The sequence below is a fragment of the Barbus barbus genome (genome assembly GCF_936440315.1).
Source record: "Barbus barbus genome assembly, chromosome: 8".
Taxonomy (NCBI): domain Eukaryota; kingdom Metazoa; phylum Chordata; class Actinopteri; order Cypriniformes; family Cyprinidae; genus Barbus; species Barbus barbus.
The window spans coordinates 21,670,265-21,697,285 of NC_136736.1; the positions used below are offsets into that span (position 1 = coordinate 21,670,265).

At 37.6% G+C, this 27,021-nt stretch overlaps 1 protein-coding gene across 11 annotated transcripts in view; it reads left to right on the top strand.

The window, feature by feature from the left end:
• The first annotated feature begins 2,224 nt into the window (after nucleotides 1-2,224).
• Nucleotides 2,225-27,021, top strand: part of LOC306874401 (prominin-1-A-like) — a 41,792-nt gene continuing 16,995 nt past the window's right edge. For 8 of the 11 annotated variants that reach the window (XM_079424419.1, XM_079424423.1, XM_079424424.1 and 5 more), the window contains exons 1-4: nucleotides 2,225-2,777; nucleotides 23,132-23,193; nucleotides 23,365-23,391; nucleotides 23,871-24,076. In XM_079424419.1, coding sequence (XP_079280545.1) covers nucleotides 2,522-2,777; nucleotides 23,132-23,193; nucleotides 23,365-23,391; nucleotides 23,871-24,076 — 551 coding nt within the window. In that variant the 5' untranslated portion in view covers nucleotides 2,225-2,521. The remainder of the gene's footprint in view (nucleotides 2,778-23,131; nucleotides 23,194-23,364; nucleotides 23,392-23,870; nucleotides 24,077-27,021) is intronic. The other 3 variants (XM_079424426.1, XM_079424420.1, XM_079424421.1) reach the window with 1 other exon arrangement.

Consider the following 27,021-nt stretch of genomic DNA (forward strand, 5'->3'; position numbering starts at 1 on the left):
TAGAAAAGTTTTTTTTCTTTTCTATGGCAGGACACCTATAACATCAATAACATCAAATTCACAGCTGATGTTCTGAAAACATTATTCAAACAAATACTTATAGCGCATTAAGGTACAGAGACCTCATGAAATTCTCATTTTTTTGCTCATTTTTTAATAAAGTGCCTGGTTGCACAGCCACTCATACCAACAGATTGCTTTCTCAACAAAGCTTTAGTGATTCGAATGGTAAAGAAAGACTGAGAACCTAATGTTTACTCTTACACTTTTCACTGTATGTCTTTCTTATAAGTATTTTAAATTCTATTGAATATTCTTTTAACTGTCCACTAAAATATAGGTTAAATTTGTGCCAATCCTAGAACTGCCTGTCATGCACATTCTGGTTTGAGTGGTGGCGAATGCATGAGGCGATGGAGTTGTCAAGGACCAAATTAAATCCATCCTCTGTGACCCCAGGCCAATAATAGTTGCCCAAAGATTATATAACACTAAACTGATCTGTGCTAAAACCATAGACATCTAAACACTAAACCGATTGAGATTTTGACTGGGAATGTGTGTAAAATGAGATCACCGAATGAATGAATACCACTATGAGACAAGTCTATTTAAAACTGGATTAGAAATCTCAAATACTTAGGCTGTACGAAAAGGCTCTCCACTGCCGAGTTGATGTTCAACTTAAAAAAACACACAGATTTTTTAAATGTTTCTATATTTACTATTTAGTTTATATTTATTTTTAGCTTTCATAACCGTTGCACTCATGCTTGAATGAACAAAGCATCCTGTCACAAATTGCTTTGTGACCTACAAACAAAAACTTTCATATATATATATTTTAATAGATTTACAATGTTTCTTCAGGTATTTAAAAATTCTAAGAAATTGTTTATATCCAGGTTTAAATTGTATTTTGACTTTTAGACCCACACCACTTATATAAACTATGTAATTTCAAAGGTATGTTGTAATTGCCAAAAATACATAAATACACTTTAGTTGAATTTTGAGAGATTTTGATCATATCAGGGTATGATACATAATATTAAATATTAAAATAATCTAATTTTTTAAATTTATTTTTTAGATAAGAGCTACTGTTTAAAAACAATGAAACAGCTGTGTTGATGGATAAAGACCAGAAGAATTTTATCATGATTTTTTCCTGTTTTACTGAATATTTAACTTCAAAGTGCTCAATCATACGCTTTTGAAGCTCTTTTTCTCTCTTTCTCTTTTTCTCTAAGATGTGCATGTTGATTTTGGTTGTGCTGACTGACATAATACAAACTGTGGCCTCTTTCTCTGTCTGTCTTTCTCTCACTCTCTGTCCCTGTTGGTTGATATTCATGTCCATGCACACACAGTCGCACAGAGGCTTTTCAGCTGTTCCAAATGTAGCTGTGGGACATTTCAGTGAAGAAGACCATCAGCTAGTGTCTTGGCAGAGTCTGCAGTTGCTGCTTTTCTGCTCATTTGTATTTCTGACTGCGTGAAAGAGAATTTTACTGTCTATTTTTGTAAACAACGACTGATAGTTAAACTTTCTATTGCTCTAAAGTTGTGACCAGTTATCATAAGTTATCATCATTCTTTGACTGTTGAGTCTGATAACCACAGTCTAAGAAATTAAAATATTTTGTGAAGTACATATAAAATATTTAATAAATGGAACAATGCCTTCATATCTGTGCAATTTCTATATAGAGCAGAATAAAGAATTTAATAAAAATAGGAAAAAAAAAAAGAATCTGAAATAAAGAGGATTTATAGCAGTTATATTACATGTGATATTGTGTTTAGTCTTATGAAATTATGATCAACCAATGCATAGTCATTTCATCATGTTATGATGCTTTTTACAATTCATTTGAATTTGTTCCAGACAAATAAACCAGAAAAAATGCATGATAAAACAAGGAAAAAGAGTTCTGTGACCTTCATACAAAATCACGCAAGTTCAAATCTGTTCATCTAAACTAAAATCTGAGTTTTAATAAAAATCAACCCCTTAGAAGAAAACAGTTTCCAAAGTTAGACGCATACACTATTGGTTCATATCTGCAGTTATTGACAGTATTGTCAGTTTGGAATTGTGTCTGTATTGTGTAAATTGCTGTAGGCTTGTTGGCTTCTTTCATAGGGGAAAGGAATGGCATACTTTGACTTGGCTTGACGTGACTTTCCTCTAAAGCCATCTCCAGTGCACGTGCACGAAGACTGCACAAGACAAGAGGCGCAGGTCAGACAAACACTCAGCTCATCCTGAGCTCTCCAGAACCATGAAGCCAACAAAAGGAAACGGGGAATAAACCCATTAGCTGGAATATATTTTTTCATTATTGATTTGTTTTCTTTTTATGTGTTTCGGGTTATTCTTTTTTTTTCTAATTTGTATTTTTGATGTCGAGGACTAGAGAGCGTTCCAAACAAACATACTTTTACTTCACATTATCTCTCCTCCACTTTTCGTTCCCTCCCGTTATATATCAAAAGCACCCCGCGTAAAGGACTGATGGACATGTGGTGGAAAGTGGGGCTCGTTCTGGTGATGTGCTCGGGTCTCACGAGCAGCGAAGCCCGAGAGGAGCACCTGGATTCGTCTCCGCGCAGCATGATGCTCAGAGTGCCGGTCGAAAAATTGGACTTTGGCTTCGTGCCTTCTGTGGTGTACGAAACGCACGCATATTACGAACCGGGTCCCATCGGCGTTCTTTTCCACATGGTCCACGCGTTTCTGTATGTGGTTCAACCCAACCCTTTCCCGAAAGGTGAGATGCACACTGGCTTTGAGAACGCGCAAAAGTTTTCCACATTCTTGCGCGTGTATTTGTGGGTCAGTTTTACATGGCAAACGTCCACATACTATTCTTACAGAAGTTTGTTGTAGACTTTAGATAGATGAATATCGCAGGTGCACGCTTTAGTATCAGATAAAAGACTTCTTATGGCATCACATGGCAAGCCGTTTTAACATTTATATTTTTTAAACCTACCTATCTTTGGTAACACATTATTACACTTAATGGTATAATAATTGGTTACACTTGTTACAGTGTAATTATACATTTAAGTACATTTAAGTTGCATGTAATTATGCATACTTAATTGTTATTATAATAGTACATGTAACATATGTAACAAGGATACCTTAAAATAAAGTGTTACCGTAACATTTTAAGGTATCCCTGTTACAGAGGAACCACACAAGTAATTAGTGAGTAATATGTATAACAACATGTATTTACTATACACCAAAAATGACTGGTGGAGAAATAATTTTTGGTCAGAAATAGCTAGTAAATTTCACAATTATTTAAGAAGAAACACAAGTAACACGATGGATTAAATGTTACATTTTGAAATAGAAAGAATAAAATAGTATTTTTGTAAAACCCACTCCAGGAATCTTTGTTTTATTTGCAACTTCTATAAATTAGTAAAAAAATAAGATGCTTGTTATTGTGTGTAAATTACTGTTATTACTATAATAAGGACATGTAACACTTCACTTTAACAAGGACACTGTAAATGCAGTGTTATCACTTTAAATGTTAATAGTGGCCAGTTTAATTAATTTACTAGTAATCTGAGTATGTTTTTAAATTTCACTTGTTATTTATTATATACTAGGCCCACTTATTGCAGTAGTGACTTAATATGTATTCATTTACCATGATAAAAATGACACTGCTTCTGGTAACAAATGGTTAATAATGACTAGTATTAACTTACTTGTACTTTTTATTTGAAATTAGCGGATTTGTAGATAAGTAGATATGCGACACTGGTATACATCTCATTTGTTACCTTCAAGAAACGGTAAATGTGAAACTAATTGAACAGATGTTCGCTACTGGAATAAGTACTAGTATCTAATAAATATAGGGATAGGCACAACTACTCAAGTATTTAGAAGTGACACCAATGATCAATTATGAAAATTCCAAATTCACTATGAATTTTACAGAAACGTGTCAAAAATATATATATTTTTTAATTTTGTGATTTGGTTATACTGCACATCACACATACACAGTGTAGCACTTTCTTCCTGAATGGACCAGGATGCAATAGTTAGTGGCAGATTTGGTCAAGCCAGTCACAGTTAAGATAATTACAGTAATTTGCAGGAAAAGCAGAGAAATGTGCAGTGAGAAAACATGATGCCATCTGTTTTGATTTGTAATTTTGTAACAGGGCAATAATAATAATAATGATGGCTATGCAATATCATTGAAGCACAAATCTCTGATTTACATAGACACATATTTTTAAACAATCTGCACCTCTGACATAAAAATTAATACTAGTTAGATTTAAGGAATAAATATTAAAATGGCTTGCCATAAATAAATGAATTGAAATAATGTGATTTGATGTAATGTTATGCCTGGATGCACTCAAGGATCCATTCATCATTTGCTTTCTGAACCTGCATAAAGTATGGGTATGTTGGAATGGAAATGATTACTATACACTGATAAAACTGCACTGGTTTTGTTACTGTACTGTTTGTACTAACAGTAAAGTTAATTAATGTACAGATTTCCAGGTGTAATTCAAAAAGTGATGTTCGGTTTATTCAGTGAGGTAAGAGACTGGAATTATGTACAACATACTGTTAGGATAACTGTTACATTATAGTGCACAGGTGAGACCAGTGCTAGCTGTTACACAGAGAATTTGGCACAAGTCACATTTATATTGGGGCAGTTTGTCTCATGTTAATATTTTTGCAAATATCACCAGTAATAATTTTAAGAATTGTTTTGTGCTTTATAATTATTTTATATATCTGTGTATCTTTGTATGGCAATAAGCAATAATGGTGAAAATGTTTATATTTTATATAATGGCTTATATTTATATTTTAGCTATATTTTTAGACGTCATGGCATGTGCCTACACAGAAAGGAATTTCAAAAATAAACCTACCCCAAGAAACATTCACTGCAGAAAAAAAAGTGACAACTAGCCTCGGTCTATTTAAGGTCAGGCTATTGGCAGGTGGATTACTTTGTGAGGTCAGCATGTTGAGCATAGAGGAAAGCTTGTGTGTGTGTGTGCATGGTTAAATCTCTGCTGCCTAACCAATTATCCGATCTGCTCTATGAGTCACCTGCCCAATCAGATAAGCTGATAATCTGAGTGCCATATGCTCCAAAGGTACACGCAATGCAATGCTTCTAACAAAACATACGGCCAAAAAAACAATCATTTTGCAATATTTCTGACCTTAACCCATCAATTTTAATGAAAAATATCACAATATAAGAAAGGGGATGCCATTTTGAATCTGTAAATATGTGGGTGTTGATTTAGAGACAGACACGCATCAAACACAAGCCACAAACAGATATTATTCCCTCTGCAATCTCTTTAGTACCTCTCTGCATTAAACCCATCCAATGTGCACACACACAGCAGTGAACACACACACACCGTGAACACACACCCGGAGCAGTGGGCAGCCATTTATGCTGCGGCGCCCGGGGAGCAGTTGGGGGTTCGGTGCCTTGCTCAAGGACACCTCAGTCGTGGTATTGAGGGTGGAGAGAGCGCTGGACATTCACTCCCCCCACCTACAATTCCTGCCGGCCCGAGACTCGAACCCACAACCTTTGGATTACGAGTCCGACTCTCTAACCATTAGGCCACGACTTCCCCGACTTCCCCGAAATATGTAAACTATATTTCTCTATTCCGTCTGTCTGCAACTCTTTTTCCAGATTAGTCAAACTCACAGGTCTGAACACAGTTGGAGCGTGTTGTTTGTGAAGGAATAGATGGATTAATGCATGATAGACATAATACAGTTTAATGTCACGACATTCATTCTGTCTAAAGTCTGGGCTTTAATCCGGGGACTCCCTTCATTTCAGCCCAGATAAAGCTTAATATCACTGATCACTGGATTTGAAAAAAACTGCACTGTAATTGAAGGACAGGAAGATCAGCACCCAGATATGATCTAGTTATGATGGCATTGTCTGTGTGTGAAGTGCTGTTCTCTCTGTTTAGACAATGTGTCTTTATTTATAATATCATACTATACTGCTTTCGAAAACTGTTCAGTGTATTTGAGTGGCTTGTTGTTTCTGTGAGAAAAGGAGGGAAGGAAGTGAGAGTGTGTGAATAGGGGGGTAAGGATTAAATAGGAGAGGAATGGGGTTTGGTAAAAGAAGGGAAAAAAGGGGAAAGAAAGCATTAAGGGAGAGGGAACACTTAACTGCCCAACTGCAAGACCAGTGTAGCGCCTCTCTATATCGTTTCACTATAATGAGAGGTGGCTATCCTGAGTTCTTTCAATTTCTTTTCAATACCAATATGTGAGTTTCACTAATAAATGTATCAGTATTAAACTTGTGTGTGTGTGTGTATTATCACAGTGTATGAAATACTCTTTTCCGTCTAAATCACTATTTAAGCAGTAGTATTTACACTTTAAACAGAAATGCAATGTCTTTCAAATACTTTTATCTTATAAATACTCTCACATTTAACTCAAAAATCACCCTTTTCCCTTAGTCAACTTAAAATATCAGTCAGTGACCACAACAGTTTTATAAAAATGACAGATTTAGTTAGAAAAGGTGTATCAGAAAGTAAAAAGGTATTAATAATCTCACTTGTCAAATCACAAAGGTATTTAACTTCACATTCAAACAATGGGGCCCAAGAAAATAAAATAGCCGGCAAAACTCTATTTTAAATGGAAGATACCCTTCAAATGTTCAAATGATGCAGGCCTGAATGTAGCTTGAGTGCGTTGTAGCCTTAAACGAAATGGCTGCTTCACCACACAGGCCAAACAAAAAGTGGTACCTTATATACTTAAAGCCGATGTAAGCTCACACGGACAGGATCAAAAGGCATCAGAACAGGAACCAGGATGAAGAGAGTTGAAGAGAAGAAGATTGATGAGGAAAGTCACATGGTCCACGATACAGCAAAGTCCACACTCGGTAACACTATCCGGCTCCGTCGGGGTCTTTGATTAACGTCACTCTGACAGTTCCACACAGACTTAACTACTCGAGATCGCTGGCCGCTAGCTTGATAGCAAAGTTCATGCAAAACACTAAGCACTAATTTCAGTCTTCGCGTGCGGAGTATGCCACTCACACTGACAGAAATATCACCATTAAAGTGAATAAAAGAGTCCTTGTTGAACACTTTCACTAAAACAGGTGCATTAACTACATTAACTTTAACCACATTTTTCTTCTCTCCGTACACACACACTCACGTCTCTCTCGCGTCTCTCTCTCCTCCTCCCTTGTACTTTGACCTCAACCGTGATAGGCTCATTACAAAACTTTCAGAAATACAAGAAATTCGAAAAACATTTCTGTAACCCTTTCTTTCTATTCTTACCGGCATCATTAAAGCATCTTCACAAATATTATTAACCAAAAAATATTTAACCTTTTAAATGTAAAACATGAACATAACACAATAGGCTTTTTTCTTATTTCTTATTCGCATTACTGGTCAAGGATTCTTAACTTTTTTAACCTCAAATTCCCTTTATCAAACTAGGAAATTATTAATCCCAATTTATATAACTTATACTAATGATAATGATTTCAACAGGGTTACACCCTCCCCCTTTTAAATGTCTGTGTGTCCTCATCAGACACTAATAAACAAAACAAAAAGAGTCATAAGGGTATAATAACTACGGTGTCAAGTGTTTTCCTATTTTAATGACTATCCCTCTGTGTACAATAGTCAAAGGCTCATCCCTTGATCTACCAGGCTCATCATAGGTAAGTCTAATAGTTGGCTTGGCAGTTCTCTTGGGTCTAGGCTCAGATCGGGGTTGCGCTCTATCCTCTTGGACCTCAGATACTGCTGCTTGCTCAGACTCCGATTCAGCTTCACTAGTTCCTTCCAGAGCTACTTCTGGATCACACTCTTCATCTTCAGGTCCTGGTTCATAGTTCTGTTCAAACTCTTCTGAGCCGGAATCATTTTCATGTTCTGTTTCAGGATCATCTTCTAATTCAATTACTGGCCTAGCATTATGTAGCACCCTCTGGTCAGGCTCTCTCCGATTGCAACGGTGAGTGACATAATATTCCATGTCAGAGGACGAATCAGAAAACTCCTGTAACTCTTGAAGCTCTGGTCTGGAGTCCCTTTGACTTCTCTTACGAGTGTCCGCTCTAGTCTTGGGTTTCTCAGGCGAATCAACATCCTGGTCAGTGAACGGCATTCTCACCAGCTGTCCAATCGGAAGAAGGTGATCCCTGTGTATAGTCTTTGTCCCTAACCTTCCATCCTCCCGCTTGATCTTGAACACAGGTAGGTTTGGCATCTTTCCAACGACAACATACGGGTCAGGACTCCACTTGCTTTCCAGTTTGTGCTTGCCTTTTAAACCTAGATTCCGGAGCAGTACTCTGTCGCCGATCTCTATGGACTGAAAGGTAACTCGACGATCATACAACCTTTTGTTTCTCTGGTGACGTTTGTTTGCAGCATCAGAGGCTAACTTGTAAGCTTGCTTCAAGTCTTCCTTCAGCTTTGTGACATAGCGGGTGTGAGACGCTTCTTCTATGCCATCTGGGGACGTTCCAAAGCACAGGTCAACAGGAAGTCTTGCCTCTCTGCCAAACATTAGATGGTAAGGTGAGTACCCTGTGGCATCACACTTAGTACTGTTGTACGCGTGGACCAGGTAAGGCACATGTTGACTCCACGTACGCTTCTTCTCCCGGCCTAACGTACCAAGCATAGAGAGCAGAGTTCGATTGAACCTTTCTGGCTGCGGGTCTCCTTGCGGATGATACGGCGTTGTCCGCGACTTGCGTATCCCCAGTAAGGTCAACAGCTCTCGTATCAGACGGCTCTCGAAATCTCTTCCTTGATCCGAATGGATCCTAGAAGGCAGTCCATAATGTATGAAATATTTCTCCATCAGAACCTTTGCCACAACATGGGCCTTCTGGCTTTTAGTTGGGAAAGCCTGGGCATATCTCGTGAAATGATCCGTGACCACTAACACATTACTTATGCCTTTGGAGTCAGGCTCCATGGAAAGAAAGTCCATACACACTAAATCCATAGGCCCCTGACTCACAATCTGGTGCAATGGAGCAGCTTTCTGTATGGGGGTCTTGTGAGTGACACACTCCCCACAGTTCTTAATGTATTCTTCCACATGCTTCGACATCCTAGGCCAAAAGAATCTACCTCGGAGCAAGTCAACAGTTCTTTCTTGTCCAAGGTGCCCCACGTCATCATGCATGGCCTGCATAACCATCTCCCGGAACTCTCTTGGCAGAATGAGTTGACTGACCACTTCTCCGGATGGTCTCTTAGTGTAACGGTACAGCAATCCATCGTTCATGGACAGCTTCCCAGCTTCTCTTTTCAATATGGACAACTCAGGACTCGTGTCCCCCTTCTCTGGCCAGTGTCCACTCCTGATGGCTTGGATGGCCGGTCCAATGGCTTCATCCTCTTCTTGAGCCTTTCTGAGACTCATTTTGGACATGAGTTCCAGGGACTTTAACTCCATGTGTGTTGGAAACGCATATAGGTCAGGAACACAGTGGGGAGATGCTCCAAGCTGAGCAACACAAACTGGTGTACTACGTGCAGACTCTGGGATGCAGACTCTCTGGCAGATAGTTTTCACTCCAGACTGAGGTATAGTCACCCAGCCATTGTCATCCTCCTCTGACATGTTCCTGGACAACAGGTCGGCATCAATGTTCTGTCGGCCTGGGCGATACTGCACCTCAAACTCGTACGTTGATAGGGCAGCTAGCCATCGATGCCCCACCGCATTGAGCTTGGCTGTGGACAGCACGTACGTCAGGGGGTTGTTGTCAGTACGTACGGTGAATCTTGCCCCATACAAATAGTCGTGGAATTTGTCAACTACTGCCCACTTGAGAGACAAGAATTCCAGCTGATGTATGGGGTAGTTTCTCTCTGCAGAGCTGACTTTTCTGCTTGCAAAGGCAACTGGTCTCAAGCCTCCAGGGTGTTCTTGGTAAAGAACAGCACCCAGACCCTTCAAGCTTGCATCCACATGCAGGATGTATGGACGTTGTGGATTAGCAAATGCCAGAACAGGCGCATGTGTCAGACAGTGAATTATGTGATGAAACGCATCCGTACAGGATTTGTCCCATCTTTCCCCGAACGGTTCTGATTCTTTCAAGTAGACTTTGTTCACATCTGGGTCATACTTCTTTTTCTTCTGAGTTGGAGCATATCCCTTTGTGAGCTCAGTCAGTGGTCTTACAATTTCAGAATAGTTCTGGATGAATCGACGGTAATAACCGCAAAATCCTAGAAAAGATTGCAACGTCTTCAAGTTTGTTGGCATCGGCCATGCAGTGACGGCCTCAATCTTGTTTGGATCTGGGGCAACTCCATCTGCAGATACAATGTGCCCCAGGTACTTGACCCTTGGCAGACAGATCTGGCACTTGTCCACTGAGAGCTTCAGCCCAACTTCACCGAGACGATCTAGGACCTTGAGCAGTCTCTCTTCGTGTTCCTCAAGAGTTTTTCCAAACACGATCACGTCATCCAGGTATACCAGCACTTGTAAGAGGTTCATGTCACCGACAGCCTTTTCCATCAACCTTTGAAAGGTTGCTGGTGCCCCAGTGATGCCTTGAGGCATTCGTTCGAACTGAAAAAATCCTAACGGGCAAATGAATGCCGTCTTCTCTTTGTCCTCTTCAGACATGGCTATCTGGTAGTAGCCTGAACGCAAATCCAGTACAGAGAACCACTGACTTCCGGTTAAAGCATTCAGCGCATCTTCAATGCATGGTGTAGTGTACTGGTCGGGTATGGTTCGGCTATTCAATAGTCGGTAATCTATGCACATCCTAATAGCCCCAGTCTTCTTTCTAACTACAACTATAGGGGATGCATAGGGGCTCCGCGACTCTGTTATGATCCCAGCCTGCAGCAGTTCTTGTAAATGCTTTCTCACGTCTTCGATATCTGCTGGGGCTAGCCGGCGTGATCGTTGACGGAAAGGTCGGGAATCAGAAAGTCGAATTCTGTGCTCTACTCCTCTTGCTAATCCAACGTCCCACTCGTGCATTGAGAAGACATGAGACTTTTGGGCTAGTTTCTTACGTAATCTGTTCCTCCACTGTTCAGAGATGGGGGAATCTCCAAAATTGATCATGCTCTCATCAAAGTCAGAGGAAGCAGTCTCCTTAGGGGGAATCGTCGCCACTGAATCAATGTGGTACACACATCCAATCACTGTTCCCACAGGTATGGAAGTTTCTCTTGAAGATTCGTTTTTGAGTAGTATTCTCAAACTGTTGACATCCAATGCCCCACTGGGCACAACCATGGGATGAAAAATCACATCAGCAGGTAAGGCAGCTGCGGGTGAGGAGTCAATCATCAGGATTTCTTGAGCAACAGGCTCCCTCAGCTCGACTTTGCACACAACCTGAGTGTCACCATCTGGGGGTAAGACCAAGGGGCCTGGACCCATCCATCTGACACGGCCCGCCTCCTCCTCTTGGACCGGGACTGCAACACCCTTTAGAGTAGGTTGATCTTCCTCCACATGAACACGAAGACCTAGTGTTCGGGTGACATCAATGCCATTGACTTTGCATTGATTCACCAAGCGTCTAACATGGCTCGCGTTGGTGCCCACAATGACAGACGTCTTATCTTCACTCCTGGGGTTAGGACATATGAGAGCTAGGACAGTTACAGTCTGACTGGTTCCTAATACCTCAGCTGGATACTCCATATCAACTACCACGTAGCCATGGTAAGGGTAGCTAGCTCCAGACTCACTTAAACCCCACAGGGAAAGACCAGCTACTGGCTGAATGGGGATATCAGACAAGTACTTCTGGTACCAGTGTTCAAAAATGATTGTCACCTGAGAGCCACTATCTAATAGAGCAGTACAGGGTTGTCCATTAACCTTCAGCGGCACCAGGCTAGGCGGCCCAACTAACCCATCAGGAACATGCACACTCTCAAACATGTCAGCTGTACTTTCCTTAACGGAACAGTTAACTGCATTTGTGGTGGCATCACTTGACGACTGGTTGTTCTTGGACAACTTCAGAGCTTGGATAAGTCTCTTGATAACTTTAGCCTGGTTTTCTGGGCTTTGACACTTCCTGGCGAAATGCCCACTCTCACCACATCGATAGCAGAAGTGTTCCTCCGATACTTTGAATGATCGTTGTGGGGAGCTGGCTACTGGTTTGGAGGTATTCACAGCTGAAACGGCAGCTTGAGGTTCGGCTACTTTATTTGTGACTTTCTGTTGCAAGCGCTTCATTTGTTTCTTCAAAGCTGCTATCTCACTGTCCGAACTGCACTCACTGTACACTACATTTGGGGGAATTTGTTCACTGCTAACTGACGTGTCTTGAGCTGGCTTAGACACAACAGCAGCAACCAAGGCCTTTAGTTCTTTGATCTCCGACTTCAAGTTCTGAATTTCAGTCTGTTTCACATCAGCATTCTGCCTTCGATCTCCACCTTGCAGGACAGGAGTTATCTTCTTTCGTGAGGCCTCATATTCCTCTTCTGTGCGTATCTCCTTCAACAGCTGGAGAAAGGTGGGGGGCTTTGCTCTTCTCTCTCTCAGACGAAGGTTAACTAACATCAGATCAGAGGCTATCGCACCACGCAACAACTGGTCCAGTCTTGCTTTATCTGCACATCCAAGGGGGAGACCATTTCTCTGCACCACCCTATTTAACGACTGTTCAAGACGTCTGAGGAAGTCAGACAGCTTCTCACCTGGTTGTTGCTGCAGTAGACGAAATGCAAAATACAACTCTTCTCCTGACTCTGCTGTCCCAAAAGCATGCTCTAGTGCCTCTAAGCAGTCTTCAGGGCTCACTTCAGGATCACTGGCTCGTATTGCTTTTACAATGTCAAGCGCCGGGCCTCTAAGACTTTCCATCAGTCTCCGCCTCTTCTCTTTGTGAGAGCAGTCACACTCTTCCACCATGAGTCGTGCTTGACCCAACCAGTGGTCAAACTGCTCTTCTCCAGCGGGGGTGGGCAACATACCAGAGAAAGTTCGAAGGCGGCGATAGCTTCCGTGCTCACTTGATGACTTGGACGTCTTGTCCAGTAAATCACTCACAGCTCGCAGAATGGCCTCTGTTGACTTCGCAGCAGCCCCGTCTTCAGGGAGCAATGTGCGAAGGTCTTCAACATGTTTACCTGGAGCTTGTTGCATTCCGGACATATCAACTTGTGTATTGGCTCGCGCTGCATCCGCTATGATGACAGGCCACGGCCCTCCACCATCGATAGGAAGCACTTCAACGGGAACAATTTTGCCTTTTACTACTTCCTTGCATTCACACAAAACCAAGTATCGGTTTAGTTGTCTGTTGAAAGTTCGCCCTCTGACTCGCACACGTCCCAAACACTTCACTGTTTGCATTGTCTCTTCTATTGCACTTATGTCTACTTCTTCTCGAATGAGCACCATGACTGCATGAGCCTCATCTAATGCCTCGCCACGGCACCATCCCTTTAAGTCTGATACTAGCGCTTCCATACTGTCCATTTTAGCTTAGTAGTTAGCACGATTTAAAGCTTCAGAATGCAAATTTTCAATGTAAAAGGTACAAAAACAAGAAACCCACATTAAGGATCCCAGCGGTGCCTCCAATTTATGTAGCGCCTCTCTATATCGTTTCACTATAATGAGAGGTGGCTATCCTGAGTTCTTTCAATTTCTTTTCAATACCAATATGTGAGTTTCACTAATAAATGTATCAGTATTAAACTTGTGTGTGTGTGTGTATTATCACAGTGTATGAAATACTCTTTTCCGTCTAAATCACTATTTAAGCAGTAGTATTTACACTTTAAACAGAAATGCAATGTCTTTCAAATACTTTTATCTTATAAATACTCTCACATTTAACTCAAAAATCACCCTTTTCCCTTAGTCAACTTAAAATATCAGTCAGTGACCACAACAGTTTTATAAAAATGACAGATTTAGTTAGAAAAGGTGTATCAGAAAGTAAAAAGGTATTAATAATCTCACTTGTCAAATCACAAAGGTATTTAACTTCACATTCAAACAATGGGGCCCAAGAAAATAAAATAGCCGGCAAAACTCTATTTTAAATGGAAGATACCCTTCAAATGTTCAAATGATGCAGGCCTGAATGTAGCTTGAGTGCGTTGTAGCCTTAAACGAAATGGCTGCTTCACCACACAGGCCAAACAAAAAGTGGTACCTTATATACTTAAAGCCGATGTAAGCTCACACGGACAGGATCAAAAGGCATCAGAACAGGAACCAGGATGAAGAGAGTTGAAGAGAAGAAGATTGATGAGGAAAGTCACATGGTCCACGATACAGCAAAGTCCACACTCGGTAACACTATCCGGCTCCGTCGGGGTCTTTGATTAACGTCACTCTGACAGTTCCACACAGACTTAACTACTCGAGATCGCTGGCCGCTAGCTTGATAGCAAAGTTCATGCAAAACACTAAGCACTAATTTCAGTCTTCGCGTGCGGAGTATGCCACTCACACTGACAGAAATATCACCATTAAAGTGAATAAAAGAGTCCTTGTTGAACACTTTCACTAAAACAGGTGCATTAACTACATTAACTTTAACCACATTTTTCTTCTCTCCGTACACACACACTCACGTCTCTCTCGCGTCTCTCTCTCCTCCTCCCTTGTACTTTGACCTCAACCGTGATAGGCTCTTCTTCTTCTTTCGGAGTTTTATGGCGGTTGGCAAACCAGCTAAATGGTGCATTTACCGCCACCAACTGGACAGGAGTGTGAAGCGTTAACCGAGTGAAGCAAAAGTCAACTAATTATATATATAAAAAAAAAAAAAAAAAAAAAAAAAAAAAAAAAAAAAAAAAACACGTCTATCTATATACATAAACTATATTCTGTTAAGCAATTCTGTTTCTCTTAGATACCTCATTAGAGCACTATAAACCCTTGTCTCTTTCTGTGCGTTTTGAAATATGCTATTTACTGACAGTGTATTAATACCTATGTATCTTAATGATTCTATAAAGTTGATTCTTTCTCTGTTGTATTCTATGCAATGAATCAACACGTGTTCAACTGTTTCTGGCAAGCCACATTTATCACAATTCTCAGAAACTCTTTTTCCTATGATAAACAGTGAATAATTAAGGCATGTGTGCCCTATTCGAAGCCTAGATATTATGGCATCTTCTTTTCTGCTTCCGTATTTACTTCTCTCAACCCCAACTTTATTTTGAATTTTATACAGATGTCTACCTTTTGTCTCCTTGTCCCATTTCTGTTGCCACATTTTGTTTAGAGCAGATTTTATTATTGCTTTAACTTCAGTTTTGCTCAGTGATACATTAATATCTATTACATTACGTTTCAGAGATCTCTTTGCCATCTGATCAACCTCCTCATTACCCTCTACCCCCACATGTGCTGGAACCCATAAAAATGAAATTTTTACTCCTATTCTGTATATTCTGTACAGATTTTGAAGTATTTCATACAAAATATCCTGCCTGGATGTAGACTTTCCACTGTTTATACTCATTAAAGCTGAATATGCATCTGAGCATATCACTACATCCATAGGATGAACGTCTTCCACCCACTGAAGTGCCATTAAAATACCAATCATTTCTGCGGTGTACACTGAAACATGATCTGTAATTCTTTTTTCAATACTATATTTAAAGTGAGGAATGAAAACTGCTGCCGCTGTATGTCCAGTATCTGGACTCTTAGATCCATCCGTGAATATTTGAATACTATTGTAATATTCTTGACTTAGATGCTGCTTCACAACTGTATCCTTTGTTATGATTATTTCCTTTTTTTTCATCTTGTCTTGCAATGTTAGATCTACATCTGGTTTAGGGAAAAGCCATGGAGGTATTGATGGCATTACCACTGTGGGACTAATATTTATATTATTTATTCCTATGTTCTGGGCTTCTTTTCCTACATTCCATCCAAAACTATTAATTTCTCTTTTTCCATACTCCCAGCATTTTTCTAGGATCTTTTCCACTGGGTGATTCTCATCATGTCCCTTTAGTGTACACCAATATGACATTTTTAATTGTAGCCTCCTTACGTCCAGAGGCATCTCTGCCATTTCTACCTGCATTGCTGGGATAGGGGATGTTCTGAATGCCCCACTACTTATTCGTAATGCTTGCGACTGAATAACATTTATTTTCTTTAACTCGGATGCTGATGCTGAGCTATATACTATGCATCCATAATCTATTACTGGTCTGATCATTGCACAATAAATCCTTTTTAATGATTGTCGACTTGCACCCCAATCTACCCCTGCCAGACATCTTAAGACGTTTATTCCTTTTTTACATTTATCTATTATTTTCTTTATATGACTGTCAAATTTAAGTTTTGAATCCATCCACAACCCCAAATATCGAATTTCCAATACTTGTTCTAATGTTTGTTCGTATAGTTTTAATTTTATTTGTGGGCTACTCTTCTTTTTTGAGAAACAGATAACTTGCGTTTTTTCTACAGACAATTTGAATCCCCAGTTGTTTACCCATTTTTCCACTTCCTCTACTGCTCTCTGCATGCTTTTTTCAACAAATTTAACATTCCGTCCTCTTTTCCACATGGCTCCATCATCTGCATATAGGGATTTTCCTATTCCTTGTCCTACCTGAGAAAATATGTCATTAATCATTATATTAAATAAAATTGGACTACAAACACTACCTTGAGGAGTACCGTTATCTATTGCGTATATTTTTGAATAACTAGAACCGATCTTGACCTGTATTGTACGCTTGAAAAGGAAATCCATTATCCAATTATACAACCTTCCTTTGATACCCATTTTATCCAACTTAATTAATAATCCCTCCTTCCACAACATATCGTAGGCTTTTTCCACGTCAAAAAACACTCCAACTAACACTTCTTTATTTATAAATGCTTTTCTGATTTCTGATTCTAGACATATTATAGAATCCATTGTGTTGCGACCCTTTCTAAAACCACTTTGGTGTGGGCATAAAATATTTTCCTTTTCTATTGTGTAATTTAGTCTAGCTATTACCATTCTTTCCATTATTTTGCATAAGTTCGATGTTAGTACAATTGGTCTATAGTTAACTGCTCTGGAATGATCTTTCCCAGGTTTAGCTATTGGAACAACTACTCCATGTTTCCAGGAAGAAGGGAGCTTTCCTGCCTCCCATACTTTATTAAACAGCTGTAATATAATACCCAATGATATGTCTGATAAATTCTTTATCATCTCATTACAAATATCATCCTTTCCTGGAGATGTGTTTCTTAAACCTGTCAATACCTGTTTGAGTTCATACAAAGTAAAATCTTCATCCAGAGTGCTTTCAGAAGACCTTCTTTGGATCATGATATTGGGATTATCTCTTATTGCTTGCTCTCTTATTCTTCTCATATCCTCGGATATGTTACTGTTACTATGAATCTTCACAAATGCTTTTGCCAATACCTCTGCTTTTTCGCTTTCAATCATTATATATTTGTCCTCATCTATTATTACAGGTATATTTCTAGAAATTTTATTCCCTCCCATTTTCCTAATCATACCCCATAGTTCACTTATATCTACTCTCTCACCAATTTCATCGCAGAATTGTCTCCAGTAGTATCTTTTAGCCGATCTAATTACTTTTCTAACCACTGCCTGAGATCTTTTGTATACTATTACATCCTTAAAGGAATAAGTTTTCTTTACCTTTTTAAATGCTTTATTTCTAATTGATATTACCTCACTGCATTTCTCCGTCCACCATGGTACGCATTTCCCTTTTCTTTCTCCTGAACTTTTCCCAATTACCTCCTCAGCGGCACTACAAATAATCTCATTAATTGCATTATTTAATTCCTCAGGCTCCTGTTTATCATTTGCCATTCCTAACAATTTGGCCTCACTAATTTCCTTAAACTTCACCCAGTCTGCCGTTTTAAATTTCCACCTAGGGATTTTCTGTTTAATATTTTGTACCACTTCTATACCTACTACACATCTTATGGGGTAATGATCACTACCTATTGTAGTTTTATCAAGCACTTCCCACTTGCATTGTCTTGCCAGACTTTGAGACACTATAGTTAAATCTAATGCTGACTGATGACCTCTTGCCACATCTATCCTTGTTGCTCTTCCATCATTTAAACACACTAGATCATTATCATCCAATATTCTTTCCACTATATTTCCATTATGATTATTAAATTCACTTCCCCACAACGTACTATGTGCATTAAAATCCCCACACCATACTAATTTGAAACTTCCCTCACCACCAACTTTTTGTCTTAAATCTTCCTTAAGTCTACCACAAGGATTATAAAAGTTGATTATTCTTATTTTCTGATTTCTTGTACATACCTCCACCACTATGGATTCAACTTCCCCATTCACATCTATCTCCCGAAATTCTATTCCTTGTTTAATTAGAGTCACTACACCACCACCATTTTTTATTTTTCTATCATTACGTAATATTACATATTGAGGAACAACAAAATTTAAATGAGGTTTAAGCCAAGATTCTTGTATGCAAATAATATGTGGTTTTTCTTCATATTCATCTATATATTTTTTAAATTCTTGCCCATTTGCTATTAGGCTTCTTGCATTCCACTGCAATATTATCAGTACCATTATGATCCTCCACATACAGCCTGCGAGTTTGTTATCTGCATATTTAGTTTCTCGTTTACCTTTTCAACTGTTAATCCTTCTACCTGCAAGTACTTTTCTGCTGCTCTAATTATTATTCTTACTCTTTCTGTTCTGCTTTTTGTTTGTGCTGAACAATTTATTACTTCTGCCATAAAGGTGATAAACGCTAGTTTGTCTATATTGATGGTGTCAGTACCTATTGTCTCACGGGTCTGCCTCTGCATTCTTAGTTCACCGTCACTCTCTTGAGCAATTCTCTGTTCTGTCCTTTTCACTCTTTTTATTGCCTCAGCGTAACTTAATCCTTCCGTTATTTTTACATTTTGTATCTTGACAGCATTCTTTCTAACCTGACAACCTCCATATGCCGCACTATGCTCCTCTCCACAGTTGCAGCACTTTGGTTTCACTCCTTCTTCACATTTTCCGTATTCATGATTGCCACTACATCTTGCGCACCGTTGTTTCCCTTTACATACTGATGCCACATGCCCATATTTTTGACACTTGTAACATCTCAATGGAGGGGGGATATATGATCTTACCGAGTAACACATAAATCCTAGAAACACTCTTTCTGGCATTTTATCCTCATCAAAATTCAGCATCACCGATAAGCTATCCATTCTCTCCTTGTTATTGGTGTATTTTAATCGTTTAGCTTCAATCACTGAGGCGCCTGTTATGCTTTTCTTGATTACCTCTTCGGACACATTAGTGGGGATTCCTGTGATCACCCCTCTCACCCATTTTTTCTCTCCCACTACTGAGCAGTTTATCTTTTGTCCCATCAAAGATTTTAGTCCAAGAGCTTTCTTTTGTTGATTGCTATCCTTACAGAGCAGTAACAGTTTACCGTCCTGTAACATCTTAGCACTTTCTATGTCTCCAATCGTTTCTTTTAACGCTTTTGACAGTTTTAAAGGATTCAAAGAGCTCATACCTTCTGTCATGAATTTTATTATTACCTTATATTCTTCTTTCCTCCTTCTAGTCTGATGGTTTTCTCTCTCACTATCAGTACCCGATACTTGGCTAACACTCTTTTTCCTTTTCCGATTTTCTACCAAGTACCATTTACTTTGTTTGTAACCTTCACTCCCACCACCTGGATCTTCTTCCATCTCCGGATCACTTCCGGAACTACCGTCACTTCCTACCATCAACGCTCCAGTCACTATCCAGTGTTGCCAACCGCCTCAACCTCAACTGTCCCGTGATAGGCTCATTACAAAACTTTCAGAAATACAAGAAATTCGAAAAACATTTCTGTAACCCTTTCTTTCTATTCTTACCGGCATCATTAAAGCATCTTCACAAATATTATTAACCAAAAAATATTTAACCTTTTAAATGTAAAACATGAACATAACACAATAGGCTTTTTTCTTATTTCTTATTCGCATTACTGGTCAAGGATTCTTAACTTTTTTAACCTCAAATTCCCTTTATCAAACTAGGAAATTATTAATCCCAATTTATATAACTTATACTAATGATAATGATTTCAACAGGGTTACACCAGTGTAAGAGGATTATCCATATGCCATTATAACCAGTGATACCCTTTCCTGTTCACACTGGCTTTTTCTTGTTCTCTCTCTCTTTCTCTTACACAAATGCACAATTTGAGATAAAGAGTTGCCATATCTCACACACGCATATATTGCATTTAGACACTCTAAAATATAAATGGGTAATTTTCATGGTAACACTGTGTGTAATATAAGAAGTAATACTGTAACGTCACACAATGTAACTTCAAAACATAATGTAACATTTTTTTTAGTTGTGTTGCTTAATATTTTTGTGGAAACCACGATACAAATTCAAAGATTTTTTAATAAACAGAAAGTCCAACATCATTTATTTTAAATTGAACAATTATATAACATTTGTAACATTATTAATATCTTTACACTTCACTTTTGATTAATTTAATGCATTTTTGCTGAATAAAAGTATTAATAAAAAAAATAAAAAAAATAGTACTGATCCCATATTTAATATCTCACTGATTCTTTAGAAGTGGGACAAAACAGGGTGCAATGTTGAAAAAAAAAATTGTACTCAAAAGAAACTATCTTACATGTAAGCTACTGAGCTATGCTTTGATGCAACCTCCCAACTTTTCTCTTTTTCGTCAAAACGTGCTTTTTAGCTTGCCATCACTTATTTTGCAATCAAGCAGTCAAGATGTTTTTAACATTTCAAGACACATTCTCGTGTTAGCAGACAGATTACATTTTCAGATGTGACCAACAATTCCTCAACAAATATAAAATATCATAATCAAATATTATCAAAATATTCAGCTGACATAGGTGACAGACCTGACAGAGTTGACACATCTGACCGTGGTGATGAAAACCTGAATTTGTAGTCATTTTAACTATCAAATACATTCAAATTCAATTACTGTATTAAAATAAATACAACAAATAGTGAGTATGTTATTGCTTATAAAGATTTGATTCAAGATTCATATTAAAGTATGTATGATATATCATTGGAACACAAAATTTGATCTATTTTCTCTTGTTTTATAACAGTATGTCCGCTGTGCATCTGCTATGGTAACAAGGTAACTTTTAAAAAGAGTTAAATGAACAAATAAAACAATTAATTGTTACCTCCCGTCATTTACATTCACCGGGAACTTAATATTCACATTTAAACATCTTAATAAATGATCCAAACATTATCAGAACATAATCAGAATACAAACAAACTTTATTATGTATTTGATATGAGATATTATTAAGTGTTGCTTATGATAAAACAAGCTCTTTTTCATCTTAAAAAAATCCATTTCATCCGTTTTTATAGCATTGGAATGATTGAACCCTTCTCTGTGGACACACTGTTTAATGTAGTGAGAAGACAATAAGTGTCATAGATTTCATATAATTATGATAAAATTTAATTGAAAGGGATAATTGGGTTAAATACATTCTGTTATTAATCCCTCATCACATTTACAATTGACCTAATAGCAATTACAATTATTGGACATGTTTTGTCCCATGTCTTAAGAATGAGTAATTATGTATTCTACCTACAATCTTTTGGGAGACTGCAAAGGCATTATTAAAATGAGCTAGCTCACAGTGTTTTGTGATAATATTATATTGTTTTGACTGGGTGGGGATCTGTGAATTGTTGTAAATAAGTGCTGCATTAGTTAGTGTTGTACAGCACAGTCTTGGCCATGGCGTTATATTTTGGATCATGTTGTGTTGATCCTGCAAGGTGTCAAGGCAGAAGAAAATACCTACTAAAATTAGTACAACTGTGAAGAAGCTTATCCTTTATGTAAAGGTGTTTTAGGGTCAAGTGTTTATGTTGTTTATGTTCAGGTGTGAGCATTACAGTTATCAGTTCACTTCTGCAGTACACAGAATTGCCACTAAGGGAGGAAACATTTCATAGACAACACTGTCTGTAACTATTCATATTCAATCATAATATCACTACATACATGAACATGCATTCTCTTTGTGTATGTGAATATAGATGGAAATCATGCATACTCAGTGGTACAGAGGTCATAATGTTTTTTGCTGTACTCTCTGAACCTCACTTTTATTGCAGAAAATATTCAGCATTTTTTCCATTAAAAATATTATTTAGTGTCAAAACTTTTCATGGGGTAATGGGCTGTTTTATTTAATTGAATTTTTTATTTAATTTAAATGGTTTGATAAAAAATACCCAATAATGTCTTAAAAACATAAAAAGATTTTCTGGAAATGTTAGTTTCAGAGAGTTCAATTAAATTTTGTGTGGGTTTTCCTAGGTTTTCTTAGAGGTGAGGTGAATAAGTGCATTAAGGCTATGCTTAGTTCAGATGAGGTAAAACGTGATGGGTGAGACTGTGCCATAGGGTATTAGCTTTCAAAAGTATGTAGTTTTCAGTTCAGATGGAACATATATATTATTCTGACAGTCTCTGGCATTTTATTAAGTAAAAGGCTTTTTCATGCCTTTTTAAAAAAAAAAAATTATGTAGTAGACATCATTGATATTTAATGGATATTAGTTTAGAGTGCAGAAGACTAAAATTAACTATCAGTTGTTAACCTAAAACATGAGCATAAATAATACACAGAAATGTAGGCTGAGCAGATGGTTTGTAACAGATGCTAACTGTAGCAAAAGCATTAGCACTGTTAACAAAACACTTAATAGACACCTGCAGTGTTTTATTTATGATTAACATGAATCTAATTTGTTGTTTTATCATAACGGTGCATGACCCACTATTGGTAACTATTGTTTGAATCTAAGAGCATGTGTATACTGCTTTAGCCCCTTCATTCAAACAATGATGGGCATCGTACAGCCCAAACTAATCTCAACAGATCATTTAAACAACAGAAAACATTTACTTTTCTAATCTGGTCATTTTTTTGTTACAGATCTCATTGTTAAAATGGTCCAGCAGAACATGGGAGGAATCAAAGGGAATGATTACAAAAAGGTGTGTGTTTGGGTTTGGTTGTGCTAAGGATTTTTGTGCCACACTGTATTATATATGTATGTAAATATGTATGTATTTTATATAATGGAATCATATGCTCCAATCACAGTTTTTTCTCTTTATCTTCGGTATGCACACTAATGATGTCTCTTCAACCCTACGGCAATGCAGCCAGAGAATGTTGTATTATTACTACAGGTATTGTTTAAAAATGAAAATTTATGGTTTTTATCTCACAGTTCTTACTTTTTTTCTCACAATTGCAAGTTTATATCTCCCAATTCCATATTTTCTACTCAGGATTTAAAAACTTTTCCCCTTGAATTTGTACCTCACAATCTTTTCTTAGAATGGCGAGTTTATATCTCGCAATATTATAGAATAGGGAGATAGAAATCCAGAAATGCAAGAAAAAGTGAATTGTGAAAAAAAAAAGAATTGTGAGATAAAAGTCACCTTAATAAAAGTACCTTTTTATTTTTCATCTCCTAGTTATCAAAGTTACTGATATTTATAACTAAATATATAATGTGTAAGTTGAATCTGACCCATATATAAATTCCACACTACAACATACAACTGATCAAGCTTTGCTATCTTCATTTGGAGGCTTTTCTCAACAGATATCAGTATATAGAGTGAGATTAATTGTGACTAAATGCTCTCCTCCTCTCCAGGCTATATACTATGAGCTCGGCTTCATAGTCCTGACAGTACTGGGGGTGATAATTGTGCTGTTCATGCCAATAGTGGGCTTGTGTTTCTGTGTGTGCCGGTGCTGTGAGAACTGTGGGGGTGAGATGCATCAGAGACAGAAGAAGAACGGCGACTGCCTACGAGGCTTCTACATGGCCACACTCATCGCAACCTCTGTCTTCCTCGCGTGAGTCTTCCTCATCTTCAAAGAGTGTTTATGACCATTCATAACAGTTTATACATTCCACATGCTTGTAAAAGTCAATTGTTATACATGAAAGACATGAGAAATTTACTAATTATGAATTTGTTCAAATTGGCAAATATGTAGCAATGAGATTATTGGCACCATCCAATAATCTGTACCAGTGTCAATTGGACAGCCTTGTTAGTGGATATAAATATAGTAAAAAAAATGCTATGCTATAAATAAATATTATGCACGAGTGTTCATACATTTTAATCATTTGACATGACTTTTTGCATACTTTGTAGCAGAAAAGTACACTTATTACAGGGTGAGTCAAAGGACATTTACAGCTCAGATGTTTGGTTCAAAGGAAGATGGCAGACTTGAAAAGGAACGCTAACTGACTGCCTTATTATAAACGGTTTATTATAAACCTGAGACAGTAGTGCAAGATACTGTGTTCCCAGATTATATCACTCAATATTATAACATATATGAAATATTATATAGAATATATAACAATAATTTGAATAAATTATTTATTAAATATTAATTTAAATATTTACTAATATAATAAAAGCAAAAATTAAATTGCAATGTACCTCTCAAAGGTTTGGAGTTTTTTTCCCAAAGAAAATTATATTTTTATTGAGCAAGGATGTATTAAATTGATCAAAATTGTTCCTATATTATATCACTCAGAAACAAATAAAAGTAAAGTATCCAATATTATATAAAATATTAATATATAATACAATTATTAATTTACTTATATATTTACATTACATTTCGAATTACATTTAGTTTTTTAGCAGACACTTTTATAAGGACAATAGAAGCAATCAGAACCAACAAAAGAGCAATAATATGCAAATGATGTGACAAGTCTTGGTTAGCTCAGTGCAGTATACAGTATATAGCAAGGACTTTTTTAATAATAAATAAAAAGAAAACAGAATAGAAAAAGAATACAGAATGCTAGTGATAGAGGGTCATTTTCTTTTAAATAAATAAAAAGAAAACAAGTCAAACTATACAGATACAATGGAAATGAAATAGAGTGCTAGTGTTGGAGGGTCCAGAGAAGATGGAAGAGATGTGTTTTTAGGCGTTTCTTGAAGATGGCTAAAGACTCTTTTTAAGTACTGTAACTTATCTAACGTTATATATAATTAATAAAGTATATAATATATATAATTGGTCAGACTGGAAGTTCCGCCTTACAGCCAATCACCTGTTACTCTAGAACATACATGAACATTAGCTAGACAAGCCTGAACAATTTGGAAGCACATTGATATCATTGATGTCAGATTTTATTCCTGATATGAAATGTTATTTAATTTTTTTTTTTTTTTGAAAGACATACTATCTAAACATATATATGTATATAATCAAAGTAGTCATGGACCAAATACAGTATATTATGTATTGAAAAGAATACTTGAAATATTTCAGAAAATATGCATATTAGTAAATAATTGTGTCACTGTGTTTGGGACAGTTTGTGTGCAAATTTGTACAGTGATTCTAGTTTAAGTACATTAGAGTTATTTAGGTCAAGAAATAGAATAGAGGTCACAGGTACAGTACACTGAACCACCACCATCCTATCACTGCCCTCTCTCTCTTGTGTGATAAACACAGGATGTGCTGGTGCACACTAATCTAGCCTAGTCCAGGCTAGTTACTGGGTCTGTGTGTATGGTTGTGCAACTGTGTTTTCTGTCACATTTGTATAATTATTAATTGTTAACTGATACTGACATTTTAGGAGATAAGAGATAATGATTAGAATAAATAAGAGACATTTTGTGCACATAGTCAATTGGTTGGTGTGCACCATTGCTAGAAAGTATAATGAACACACCTGCAGCGGTCTAGAATGACACACACACACATTCACACATGTGATATTGATAGCCCTGAGTCTGTCCAGAGAGAAAGTCCCCTCTTTATTTCTGTACCCCATCCACCTCTTTCTTTCTGCCTCTCTTTTTCTTTTCTGTTTTCTTTCTGTGACAGTGCTGACAGCAGTTGCTTGGGTCACAATGAGCGTTTGTGAGGCATAGACTGTACTGTATGTGTGTGTGTCTTGATGGACTTTCAATGACTTACTGAGAGGTTTACAGTAATTGTGCAGGACAAGGCCTGGGAGCAGAGAACATGACTGTGCAATTCTGCTCTGTTTCTTTCTTCACTCTTTTCTTTTTCTCTCTCTCTATGGCTTCCTTTGTTGAATCACATTTCCCCTTTATTAAATCTTGAGAGAGAGAGACAGAGAGAGAGAGAGAGACAGAGAGACAGAGAGAGACAGTGAAAGAGGAAACGGGAGAGTGGGGGAACAGAGAAGGAGGTTTGTCTGGTAATAATCTGTAATCAGATGCCACAATTTAATATGTATCTGCACCACTCAATTAATAAAGTGTTATCTCTAGTTTGTGAGCACCGCTGTATGTGTGTGTGCATTTACTGATTCACCCAAGTTTGAGTTCAACGTGACATTTGAAGATGCATATTTTTAATGCATATTTACATATAATTGAATACATTTTAAATGGTGTATATACAGTGGGGAAGTCGTGGCCTAATGGTTAGAGAGTCTCAGGTCCAGCAGGGATTGTAGGTGGGGGGAGTGAATGTACAGCGCTCTGCTCCGGGTGTGTGTGTGCACTTTGGATGGGATAAATGCAGAGCACTAATTCTGAGTATGGGTTACCATACTTGGCCACGTTAAGTCACTTTTATATATTTGTAACAATGTAATTATATATTTGTAACAATGTAATTATATATTTGTAACAATGTAAATGTCTTTGTCATTTTTTATCAATGTAATGCATCCTTGCGAAATACAATAATTAATTTATTAAAAGCAAAAACTTTTTGACCCTAAACTTTTGAACTGTAGTAAATATAAATGTTTTATATATATATTTTTT